Source organism: Pelodiscus sinensis, chromosome 2 (genome assembly GCF_052426305.1).
Source record: "Pelodiscus sinensis isolate ZL-2025 chromosome 2, ASM5242630v1, whole genome shotgun sequence".
Lineage (NCBI taxonomy): Eukaryota > Metazoa > Chordata > Testudines > Trionychidae > Pelodiscus > Pelodiscus sinensis.
Window position 1 is genome coordinate 219,484,442 of NC_143053.1, and position 12,571 is coordinate 219,497,012.

At 44.8% G+C, this 12,571-nt stretch overlaps 1 protein-coding gene across 2 annotated transcripts in view; it reads right to left on the minus strand.

Annotated features, from left to right (window-relative positions):
• Positions 1 to 1,047: 1,047 nt before the first annotated feature.
• The window catches only part of DBF4 (DBF4-CDC7 kinase regulatory subunit), a 52,540-nt gene continuing 41,016 nt past the window's right edge, over positions 1,048 to 12,571 (minus strand). For both annotated transcript variants that reach the window (XM_006119478.5, XM_075922425.2), the window contains 2 exons: positions 4,429 to 4,553; positions 1,048 to 2,373 (listed from right to left, as the gene is read on the minus strand). In XM_006119478.5, the coding sequence (XP_006119540.3) occupies positions 1,404 to 2,373; positions 4,429 to 4,553 (1,095 nt within the window). In that variant the 3' untranslated portion in view covers positions 1,048 to 1,403. The remainder of the gene's footprint in view (positions 2,374 to 4,428; positions 4,554 to 12,571) is intronic.

Genomic DNA, 12,571 nt, shown 5'->3' on the forward strand with positions numbered 1-12,571 from the left:
CCTGAGAAATTTCATGATGCTCTGCTGCTTTAAATATTACCTAAATATTCTTTAACCTTTTCTTTCCCAATTTTGACATATTAATTCCTAGTTGTTGATATTGTGTTGTGCATCTGGTTACTGTTAACATTTTTAGTGAAAACTGAAGCAAAACAGGTACCACAATGGGAATAACCGAGCGAAGAGGACAGGGGGCTGAAGACAGGACTTTGAAAGGCAGCACAAGAGATCCCACCGCTAAACAGGCTGAGTGAGTGTACTAGGTTTGGCATGAGTGAGTTTGCTCAACTGTTTGTCTGAATTTTGTTTCGGATTTCAGGTACTGTGGCAGTTGGGATTATATGTCTGGGTTTGTTCCTTTGCATCCCTTGATTACCACTCAGCCTTGTGATCAGCCTCCCTCTATGTGGCTAACGAGGGGATAGGCATGACCTAGGTGAGTAGGCTTTAAAAGCCAGAGGCAGAGCGACTAGGGGAGCGAAGTGGACACAGGGCTGCAGATGGGAGTTTGTAAGAGGGAGTTCTAATATGGTTAGGAAGTTTGGCAATACCTGTGCCAGCACTGCTTCCGTCTCTTCCACCTGAATCTGTAGCTAGACAGACCACCTAACCATGGATGCCTTTACCCAGATCCTGGTGTGGTTTTGCAGGGACTTTGGTTTGCAATTCCCATTTACAGAGATCCAGGCTGGGGGACCATCCAGTGTGAAAGGTGCCTGCTGGTGGAATCTCTCAGGAAGCAGGTGGGAGAGAGAAGGAGGTGGCTAGGCTGAGGAGCGGGCCACCAGTGGTTTAGCAGGGTGGGTCCACAACCCAACTTTGAAAACGCCTATTATAGATTTCTAAACAGACACAGAGAGTATGCAAAGTCAGACAAAATCTGTATGAGAGTCAAGAATAAACAACAGACCTCCACATTGCCACTTCTGTACTTCAACCCTAAAACTATGCTCCTTCTAATCTATGCCAGCTAGTAAGACTATTTTCTGAGGAAAGAGAAAACAACTTAAACCCAACAAGAACTTCACTCAACCAGAAACCAACTACTCTGTTAAAAATATACTGTGTGTACACACACACACTTTTTTTATTGTCTAAAATTCACAATAAGCTACATGATGCATATAGATCTTGCCTAACAGCTGAGTTAAACACACTTTATCATAGGCCATTACCTATTTATCAGCTGTGATAAAAAGTGGTGGGATTTTTTTTTTTTTTTTTTAAAGAAAAACACTCCAGGAGTATTTTTACTCTTAAGATTTATACATATGTCTTTGCATGTATATTTAATATACCAAAACCTGAATGCATAATTTATAATCCAAGAATTAATTTCCATGAATAAAATCCTCACCAGTTGGCAAATTTATTCAAAAGTCATTGTGTTAAATAAAGCAGCATTAAAATCCGATAAATGGGGTTGAGGAAGAGGAGGAAAATAATGACCATAGAGGACTGACATTTTGTTCTTCCCAAATATCTTTCACGCAACTTGAATCTTTGTTCTCTGGATAACTTGTAAAACCCCCAAAGTCTGAATGTACTTCACTTGTCTGAAATAATTCCATCAGAGTCTGCACTGGGGACAAACATACATTTTTCTTTTCTTCAGTAATAGGTAATTCATCAGTTTGCTTTATACATAACTCCATATTCTGTTTCTGGACTCCTCTTTTATTTCTTCCTAATGAAAGTTTTACTTTTCTGTGCAGCTTTCTAGAAGGTGAACTGGGTGCACTATTGACAGCCGATTCACTAGTTGCTTTGCTTGTAGAAAAATGTGGTAGTTTCTCAGTCTCCAGAACTATATGATGCTCTCTCTCTGCATCATTATCCAAACCAAAATCTAACTGGTTTTTATTAAATGCTGTGTTGGTATTTGTTTTCTTCAAATATTTTGCTGGTAGAACAAATGAATTACTTAATTTTCGTTTTGACTGTGAGGTATTTTTGTCCTTTTCACTACTATCAAAATTCTTTCTATTTAAATTTACTTCGGGTTCAAATACTTCATTACTAGAATTCCTGTAAGATTCGGATAAATTCTCGAGGTATGTTTTACTGACATTTTGTGGAGGTAGTTGTACGAAGTTTGGTGATAAAACAGTGTCTTTTAGATTTACAGGACAGGAGCCTTCTCTTTTACCGTTTTCAGCATTACTTCTGAATTTACTAACTACTTTGGAAGGAAATAATGGTTTACAAAGAACTTCTGTATGTTGATGGTCCTGTTTTAGTGCCTGCACTGTAGTATCTTTCCAAGAATAACACTTGAATGAAATGTGTTGTCTTTTTAGTCGTTCTTTCAGTTCTTCGGCTTTAGTTATGTTTCCAATAATTGGAGAAAAGTATCCCATACTACATTTTGTCCTAAAATTAGAATTCAAAAGAAATATTTGAAACAAAAAGATAACAGATTACTTTACCAAAGCTTAATCTGTTAACTGTCTCTAGGCAAGAATTAAGATTGACAAAACTATTTTTATTCTTATAACAAAATGCTTTTATTGTCACGGGACCAGAAGGTACTATATACAAACTTTAATATTCAGAATTATTTCTGCAGCTTTTAAAAAAATATTTAAAGAAAATGGCTTTGGGTTTAAACAAAAACAAATTAAAAAATGGCAATTAGCATTTCACAACAATGACTATTAAAATTATGTAAAATGACAACATTCTCAAGACATTTAAATATTATATAGTTTTTCATCCTTAATAGGCATTTCCAAATGACAAAAGGAACAGAAGGGGAATCACTAATTTAGAGGTGGTGAATTTTTGTGTATGTGATTGGCCACTGACCCACATTAAAATCAGTCAGGGGCCACACACAAGTGAGGGAAAAAACCCTCAGAGATGTGGACCCCAAATGAGATGCAGAAACAGCCTCCCTCCCCCCCCCCCTAAAAAAAAAGAGACAATCACCTCACTCCCCTAGTACTCCAGCCCTGCAGGGGAAGGAAGAGAGCACCAAGGCTCAAAGCTCCCTTCTCTCTTCCCTTCCCCCCCCCCCCCGCTTGGACTGGATTAACTTTTCAGGGGCCTGGGACCAGTAGATTTTGTGGAGGCCCTATATAGTTTTGAATGGGATAAAAATGAGGGGTTCAGTGTACAGGAGGGGGCTACTGGGCTAGGGTGAAGTATCTGAGTTGGAGGTAGGTGCAGGAACAGGGTGGAGGTGCGAGGTTTAGGCAGGAGGTAGGGTGCAGTACTGGACAGTGGGTAAGGGATTGGGGCATCTACCTGGCACAGCTCCTGGGGGGCACAAGTACTGCTCCCTGTTGCTCCCATTGGCTATGATTCCTGGCTAACGGGAGCGACGGAGTGGAGCCTGCGAGCCCAGGGAAAGAGCTTCCCTTTGCAGCCATTCCGAACCACTTCTTCCCAATGCCAGGTTGAGCGGTAGCTTGCCTTGATCTGGTCTGCAAGGTGCAAGGGCTCCTTCCCCCTCGCAGCATGGAGACGGCACTGGTGTTCCAACCATGTGGAGGACACCAGGTTTGGAGACTTGCCGTATGGCTGGAGGGGAGAAAGAGGGGAGCAAGCCCCAAACCTAATGGGCCAAATCAAGGCAAGCATTGTAGGTTTCCCATCCCTGCACTAATAGACTGGTCCTGCTCTTGCTGACGTCAGTGAGGGTTTTGTTATTGACTTTTCCAGTTAAAGTCTGGTTTCCCCGTGCCATTCTTCTCACTTATACTTTTAGGAAAGACAGAAAAAAGAAAAGACGGTTTGCATATTTCCTGAATCCTTGAGGGAATACAACTGAGCAATAACTATTACTGCCACAGTTGCAATCAGTGAAAGCATTTGACCTGGCTTCCCTTTCTTTTAAGAGTGTGCATTCATAAAGGAACATTATCTGAAAGATTCTCAGATTTAAAACTCATTCCAACTCTTGGTCCGAAAGAGTTTAATACAAACTACGGTTTATCTCTTCACTCAGACTTTGGCAACGGGAGGTTATAATGAGGGATTATGGGAACAGGCAGCTGGGAAAGGGGAGAAAATTTTGATTTGAGCGTTGAGCTTTGGTGGTGACTTCAGTGGTATTTTCTACATGTCAAAATACATTTGAGTAACGGGTATTTTTGTATAATTATAAATCTAACAAACATGATGGATAAACTGTTAACAAACCTTAATTATAATCCATGTACTTATAATCATGTACCACTGTAACAGTTCTCTTTAGAATAGTTGGCAAATATACCTCATGAAATAAAACATCGGAAGTACACAAGACTAAATTTTTCTTTTAAAACCAGGTCTCTTATGTGTAACATCACTAAGTTTCAGTGATCTAAAACTGAAAACTATTAGTTCTTTATCAGATTTATATTCCCAAATTCACAATATCTTTAAATATCTGGCTAGCTATCTCATTTATGGGGATTTATAAACTTAGTAAATGTGAATTACCGTTTCATTTTTTGTGCATCATCTCTGTAGTCCACAAAGTCATAAACAAACTTGGCAATTATATCATCCACAACTTGATACTGGGTGCTCTGTGCAAAGTTTCGGTGCTGTTCACTTTCAAGATGCTGAAATTTAAAAATAAATAAAAAAAAACAAATAAAAAAATCCCAGAAACATCCAATACCACAGCCTGGGGTCACTGGTTAATCCTAATGGTTACATGCAGCACCCTCTCCACTCTGTATCAGAGGCAGGGGTACATACCAGCTCCTGCAGAGCTACCTTCCACCCCTGTGCTGCTGCCTCCTACAGAGGCAGCAGTACAAGGGGGAGGAAACAGGTAGGAACTGAGGCTCATGGGGAGTTGGTTTAAAAGCCAGTCCCCTGACAGTAAATGTGTAACTGCTGTAAATTTCAATAGTTAACACATTTACAAAAATAAACACATTTTAACATCCCTAATAGAAATAAAATATCTCCATTAAAATAAAACAGTAAGCTTTTTCTGAAACAATACTACAGAAAAATACTCCAATATCAATAATTTATACAGCACATGCATATGGACAGATTAATATATTACAGGAGAAGCAAGATGAAAATACAAGGTCATATCAATTTGGGTCCTTAGATTCCTATTTTAGAGCACCACATTCTACAGGTCTCTTTCCTCTGATCCTACTGAGGAATTAGGGATGTTAGATATTGGGTCATTAAAAAGTCAAGTAACTACATGAATTTTTATCAGTTACTCAACTATTCTATAGTCCTCAGGGGTGGGGCCGGTAGTTAGTGTGCTCCAGCCCCATTCCTAGGGAGCCTCCTGCTACCCCATAGTGCTGCCTCTGTATTAGAGGAGCTGATCTGCGAGGGGAGCCAGTTTAAAAATCAGCTCCCCACGCAGATCAGCTGCCTGCCACCCTGTGCTGCTGCCTCTGATATAGCGGCAGCAGCAGTCCCTGTCTGCGGGGGATCCAAGCTCCTCACAGACAAAGTCTGCTCTGCCTCAGAGCAGCCTCTGTCCACGGAAAGACTAATAGAGGCAGCACCCCAGAGGGTAAAGGGGAGGCTGCTCTGAGGAGTCGGCAGCTCTGAGCTCCCCCCAGCACTGGCTCCTGCTTCCCCCCTCCTTGCTGCCTCTGTAAATGGGGAAGAATGCATGCAGTTAATAAGATTAACTGATAAGCCTAGGCCTTCTTCATGTCAAGAAACTCTGCTACAGGTTAGGACCAAATCTATACAAACACCCCCCCAGAGCCCTGACCAGGAGCATTCTATCTGATACCCAAGATTGATAAACTTGGAAATCCCGAATGTCCCATCATCTGAGACATTGGAACCCTTGGCGCAGAATTATTCGACTATGTTGACTCTCTCCTCAATCCCTACACTACCAACACTCCTTGCTATCTTCGAGACACCAGTGACTTCCCGAGGAAACTAGAGAGCATAAGTTATCTTCCTGAAAACATCATTCTAGCTACCATGGCCTATACCTGCTTCCTGCTGCACTTCTGCTTTTGAAATGTAGCAAGAGCCCTGTGGGCTTGCTTGCCCCCTGCTCTTTGGGGCTCTTGATCCCTCGGGGCTTTTGTTACATTTTGAAGGCTGAAGCACAGTAGTCCGAATGTGCTTGCTGCTCTTCTACCTTTCAAATATAGTAAGAGCTGCGGGCTGTTCTTACACCATTTAAAACGCTTATATGTAGCCGGGACATCGAGTGCCCTACTTCCCCCCTTATCAACTAATACAGTAGTCAATGGAAATTCAATCAACTACTTGACTGAATTGATCAGTCAAAATGTAACATCCCTAGCTCATACAACTGCATGTCCTCTAATTTGATATATGCCATCAAGAATAAATGGACACAAATCAGACATAAGAAATGGTAACACACATAAACCTGTAGGGAATATTTTAACCTGCCTGGTCATTCAATCATGGATTTAAAAGTAGCCATTCTTCTAGAAAGAAATTTCACTAACCATTTACAGAGAGAATCTGCAAAACTGGAATTCATCTTCAAATTTGAAACTGTTACCCTGGGCCTAAATAACTACAATAAATGGTTGGCACATTACAAAGCCAATTTCCCTTTCCTTTGACATTTGTATTTTCACATAAAAAGCTACGAATAGGAGAGTACTTACCCTGTGCAGTAATGGGGATTCTTCGAGATGTGTATCCCCGTGGGTGCTCCACTCTGGGTGCTGGTGTGTCCTTGCGCCTGCAATTGGAGATTTTTCTAGCAGTGCTCTGCCATGCTGCATGCATGCTGTGGCGTCTCCTCGTGCCGTTGGTGTCTTGGCCCATCTGTTCCTTCTCTACCTGGTTGTAAGCCACCAAAGGGCTCCAAAGCAGGGGAAGGAGGGAGGGTAGTGGAGCACCCATGGGGACACACATCTCAAAGAACCCCCGTTACTGCACAGGGTGAGTAACTCTTCTCTACTTCGAGTGATGTCCCTGTGGGTGCACCACTCTGGGTGACTACAGAGCAATGTTCGTATCATGGAGGTGGATTTGAAGCCCTGCCCCTGAAATTGAGGGCAGCACCACTTGTCCGACTAATGTTGCTGGAGCAATAGCGGAGGTGGGAGCATAATGTTTGGCAAATGTCCTCTAAAGGTATGTCTTTGAGGAAAGCTGCTGTGAAGGCAATTGTTCTTGTAGAATGAGCCTTGATGGACGTCTGGCAGTTGCTTATTGTGAATAGTGTAACACATATGAATACAAGGAGATCATTTGGATATTCTCTGTAAGGAAATGGCTTGATTGTTGGATTGCTCTGCGAACAAGAGGAAGAGTCTTGTTGACTTTCTTCATGGTTTTGTTTGATCTAGGTAGAAGGTGAACGTCCAAGGTATGCAGTGCTGTGTGGGATGGATCAGAATTCGGCTTGAGGCAGAAAGCAGGTAAGTGTATGACTTCATTGATATAGAAAGGGGATAGCACCTTCAGGAGAAATTTGTGATGAGGTTTAAAGTTTACTCTGTTCTTGGTGAATATCATGAATGGTGGGTCAGCCATGAGTGCAACTAACTCATCGACTCTCCTGCTAGGAGTAGATGTGTCTGTTCCTTTTGGTGGAATGGAACCCCCGCCAGGAGATTATCTGCTGATGCAGATAATCCACCATTTTAGAGATGCAAGAACGTCTGTAGGTACGGTAATTCTCTTGTTTTGAGAGTAGCGAGATGTGATGTACATGGTTGCTATTCAGAGTTGAAGATAGGCATGACAAACCACATAAATAGTTGCAGCCATGTGCCCCATCAATAGGAGGCAGGTGAGTATCACGGTAGAAGGGATCATGGATACCATATTTATGAGATCTTGTATAGCTATGAAGCGCTGCTGAGGTAAGTATGTGTTGGCTGAGATTGAATGTAGGTGAGCGTTGATGAACTCCACGTCTTGGACTGGGTGCAGTGTTGATTTCTGTTCGCTGATTAGAAGGCCTAGCCGACTGAGGAGGGCTCTGGTTATGTTTATTATGGAGGTGGTTTCCTTGCAAAACACTCCTTTTATCAGGCAGTTGTCGAGGTATGGAAAGATGACGTGTTGTCTGATGTATGCAATGACAACTTCTAGTGCCTTTGAAAATACTCGGGTGGGGGGGGAGGGGAAAAAGAGGCCAAAAGGTAGGATGTTGTATTGATAATGGTCTGGTCCAAGAGCAAAACGTAGGTAATGCCTGCGTGGTTTGCCAAAAGAGCAGAGTAATTTCCTATTCTCATTTGCAGTGTGGAAGAAAAGTAGATCTTCCTGCTGAAGAGCTCTAACTTTTTATGGTGCTTGTCTTGATTACCTGACCTATACTGTGGTAATCTGGATCTCTTCTGAGCGGATTCCACAACCAAGGAGTTTGCTTGGGGTGCGTGAACAGAAAATACATATCTTGGGGATGGGGGAAGGGGGGGGGACGACGACAAAGTATTTCCCATCTGCCCTTCTGCTGGTAGGCTGAATAGATGCAGGTGTCTTCCACAACTCATCTGATGTTTCCATAATTGCTTCGTCTATAAGGTAAGGCAATCTTCCCGTGTAATGTGTGGTGCAGATTCTTTAACAGGGGGTGCTGATTTTCCTGTACTTCTTGGAGGGAGATTTGTTGGCTTGCTGCCACCCTTTTAAAAAGCTCATGAAATTGTTTAAGGTCATCAATTGGGCACATGTCAGATGGTATGACCGCATCATCTGGAAGTGGCGGAGAATTGTCCGATGGGAATGCATTGAATGTGAGAGAGTCTGGGTCCTCATCAGGTATTTGTTCATCCTACTCTGAGTCTTCCGTAGGAGGGAGGGTCCGGGTTAGACGCAAACCCCTTCTTGCCGGTGTGGAATGAATTGAGGACCAGTGTCTATATGGGTCCCCAAGTTCCCCACTGCGGTGAATAAGGTTCAGGAGGGTAAGACCAGTGTGGGTACTAGGGGTTTTGATGTAGTGGTACAAACGTGGTACAAACGTAGTGGTACAAACGTGACCCAGTCGGTGATACATGTAGTGGTACAAACGTGACCCAGTCGGTGATACATGCTGTGAAGAGAATGTAGTCATCTGGTCGTCATCTGGTAAAGGACTGCGGTGAGAAAGTACTGGGGATTTTGGTATGTGTGGAGAGCCACGGGCTGAAGACATTGCAGGTGATACACCTGTGGAGGAGGGGCACGAGTGGTGCTGTTTGTTCTATCAGCTGTTAATCATGGCATCTCTGCTGCTGCCTTCCTCAGCTGCAGGTCTGTGGGCACCGTCGGCACAGGTGTAGGAGCATGCAGCATTGTTGTAGCCGGAGCCGCTTTAACTTAGCGAGCCACTTTTCCTTGCGGTGCCACGGCTTTTTGTGGTGCCAGCTTTTCATGCGGTGCCGCAGATACAAAGCGCTCTCAGGCTTCTGTAGCCACAGAGGAAGCATGCACCAGTCCAAGTGTTAGCTCTGAGGCTCTTCCTGCTGCTTTGGTTGTAGAGGTCCCCGAGGCGCCCTGTCGCTCTCCCCTGCTAGTTCTTGGGGAAGAGGAAGAGGAAAGAGCGTGATGGCGTGGCTCTATTTTTTGAAGTTTTGCTGGGGAGCGGGGAAGCGGCTCTCTTTCATGGGGTGTTCTCCCATGGTCTGGAGACATTCTGTGCCTCAGCAGGCTGCAAACCCTTGTCAAATAATATCTATCTTTTCTGGCTCTCTCCGTGAAGGAGGAATGATGGTTGCCTTTGTGCAGTGTGGGGGCTTCCCCCAATACCATATGCATAATGAATGGCCATCCGATACTGGCATACATTTTTTGAAGCCTGAGGAGCCCGACATCTTAAGTTGTCTGAGGTGATACTTCTTTATTTCTTTTGTCTTTTTTTTTTTGAGAAGGGGGAAGAGCTGGAAGAAGCCTGGTTTGCACTGCCCTTGAGTGGCAAGGCCATGTTCAAATCCCCCAAGGCGATTTTTTTTTTTTGGTAAATTAAAGAGGGAAACTTTAGGAACTATAAAACTAACTATTTATAAAAGTATTAAAGCTAACAATCTAAGTGGCAACTGTGAAGTATTAAGTGAAGTAACAGTCTGAGAGGAGAGGCTCCATCCCCTGACGAGGGCAGTTAAAGAGGAATTGACAGGGAAGGGTTGAGCCACGCAAGTAACACGCTCGAGTGGGATCATTGTGAGATGCCTCCTGCGCATGCGCGACTCAATGGGGGAAACTGCTTTGCAAGGCTCTGCTCTGCGGCTCAGGGCAACCCCTCACCCACAGTGGAGCACCCACCGGGACGTCACTCAAAGAACCACCTCATCCACTTGCACAAGTAAGTTTCCTGGTGGATTCCCTCCTATTACTGATCAGTATTTGTTGTACTAGATGCATGCATAATGGACTGCTCTGAGCTCTAGCAAGTTGATGTAGAGTGTCTGTTCGTTGTAGGACCACTTGCCTTGTGCTGTCTGGGACCCAAGATAAGTCTCCTACCCCATGAGAGATGTCATTATAGTAGCCGTGGGTGCCGACCCCAGAGTCCCGAAACCCCACTGATACCTATGCCCATTGTCGGAACCCCCTTTGAACACGTAGTCCTCAATCTGGTTGGACCACTCCTAAGGAGTAAAGCAGGGTTTAGCTTTATCCTAGTTCTCGTGGACTATGCCGCCCATTTTCCCGAAGCAATCCCCTTGCGGAACACCAGCGCCAGCACTATTGCCTCCGAGCTAGTACAGGTTTTTGCGAGGGTAGGACTTCCTCAGGAACTACTCACAGACCAAGGTCCAAATTTTGTCTCCCAATTGCTTCGACGGATCTGCGCTCTCTTGGGGATCTGGAAACTCCAGACCTCAGTGTATCACCCGCAGACAGATGGTCTTGTCGAACGTTTTAATAGGACACTGAAGGGAATGCTGAAGAAGTTTCCCCCTTCGGACCTGCTGGAGTGGGACCAGCTCCTATCACCCTTGTTGCTAGCTGTGTGAGAAGTCCCCCAGTCCTCCACTCGCTTCTCTCCCTTCGAACTCCTCTATGGGCGGAAACCGAGGGGAGTGCTGGGCCTAATGAGAAAGACTTGGGAAAGCTCTCCTTCAATTTCCCAAGGGCTCCTTCAATATTTTATGCAGTTACAAGAGAGGCCTGCCACGGTGAGGGCCTTAGCACAGAAAAATCTGCAAACAGCCCAGAAGGCCCAGGAGCAGGGCTATAATCAAAATGCCGCCCATGAGAGAGTGTTTGAACCTGGGGATCGGGTACTTCTGCTCTCGCCTTCAGAGGAATCCAAATTACTGGCCCGTTGGCAGCACCCTTACGAGCTGATTCATCGCAGAGGCCCGCTAACCTATGAAATATCCCAACCTAACCAGAGCGTGAAGCAGCAAGTTTACCATTTAAAACTCTTAAAGCCCTGGCGAGAACGTGAGGGGCTAATGATAACACCAGATCCCCTGGATCCCCCTCTGGGACCCCAGGTATCGGATTTAGGGACAGAAGAGGGCCTCCTGCGAGAAGACTCCTTAACAGAGGCTCAGCGAAAGCAGGTCCAATGCCTCTTAGAGGCATTTCGCAAGACCTTCATCTTGGTCCCGGGGAAGACCATGGTGGTATCACATGTGATCCAGACAACTCCAGGTCAGGTGGTCTGTGAAGGGAACCGACCTCTGCCCCAGAAAATGAGGGACGCAGTAGAAAAAGAGGTTTGCACAATGTTAGAGCTTGGGATGATCGAAAGATCAAAAAGTGAGTGGTGCAGTCCCATTGTCCTGGTGCCCAAACCAGACGGGAGTGTGAGGTTTTGCATATACTTCATGAAAGTGAATGCCATCTCAAAGTTTGATGCTTATCCGGTGCCTCGAACCGAAGAACTTCTGGACCGCATAGGAAAAGCTAATTACATTACAACCCCGGACTTAACTAAGGGGTACTGGCAAATCCCCCTGGACTCAGAAAAGACAGCCCTTCACCACCCCCTCAGGACTTTTTCATTTTTTTTGAATGCCCTTCGGCCTCCATGAGGCTCCAGCAACATTTCAAAGAATGATGGACCACCTCCTGAGTTCTCATATGAGCTATGCCGTTGTTTACCTGGATGACATGGTTACATATAGCCAACATTGGGAAGACTACCTTCTCCAAGTGGCTGCTGTCCTCTGCTGCAGGCCTCACGGTCAACCCCAAAAAATGCCGCATTGGAGGGCAAGAGATGACATATCTAGGTTATCAGCTGAGGAGAGGCCTGGTGTGCCCTCTTATAGAGAAGGTTCATGCAATCCGGGCATACCCTGTGCCCATGACCAAACGAAAGGTACACCAGTTCCTGGGGTTGATAGGATATTATCGCCGTTTCATCAAACATTTTGCAACCATTGCTGCACCGCTCACGACCCTCTTAGCCAAGGACAGCCCATAGCGAGTTTGATGGTTCCCAGAGTGTGAAACGGCATTCTAGACCCTGAAGGATTGTCTCTGTCGAGAGCCAGTGAGGTTTAGCCCAGATTTTGACCGTCTCTTTATAGTGCAGGCTGATGCCTCAAGCACAGGATTGGGAACTGTCCTCTCCCAAGATGTAGATGCGGAGGAACACCCAGTGGTGTACATTAGTCAGAAACTTCTCCCAAGGGAGTGGCATTACGCGATCATTGAAAAGGCGGCCCTGGCCCTCAAGAGGGCCATTGACGTGTTGCGG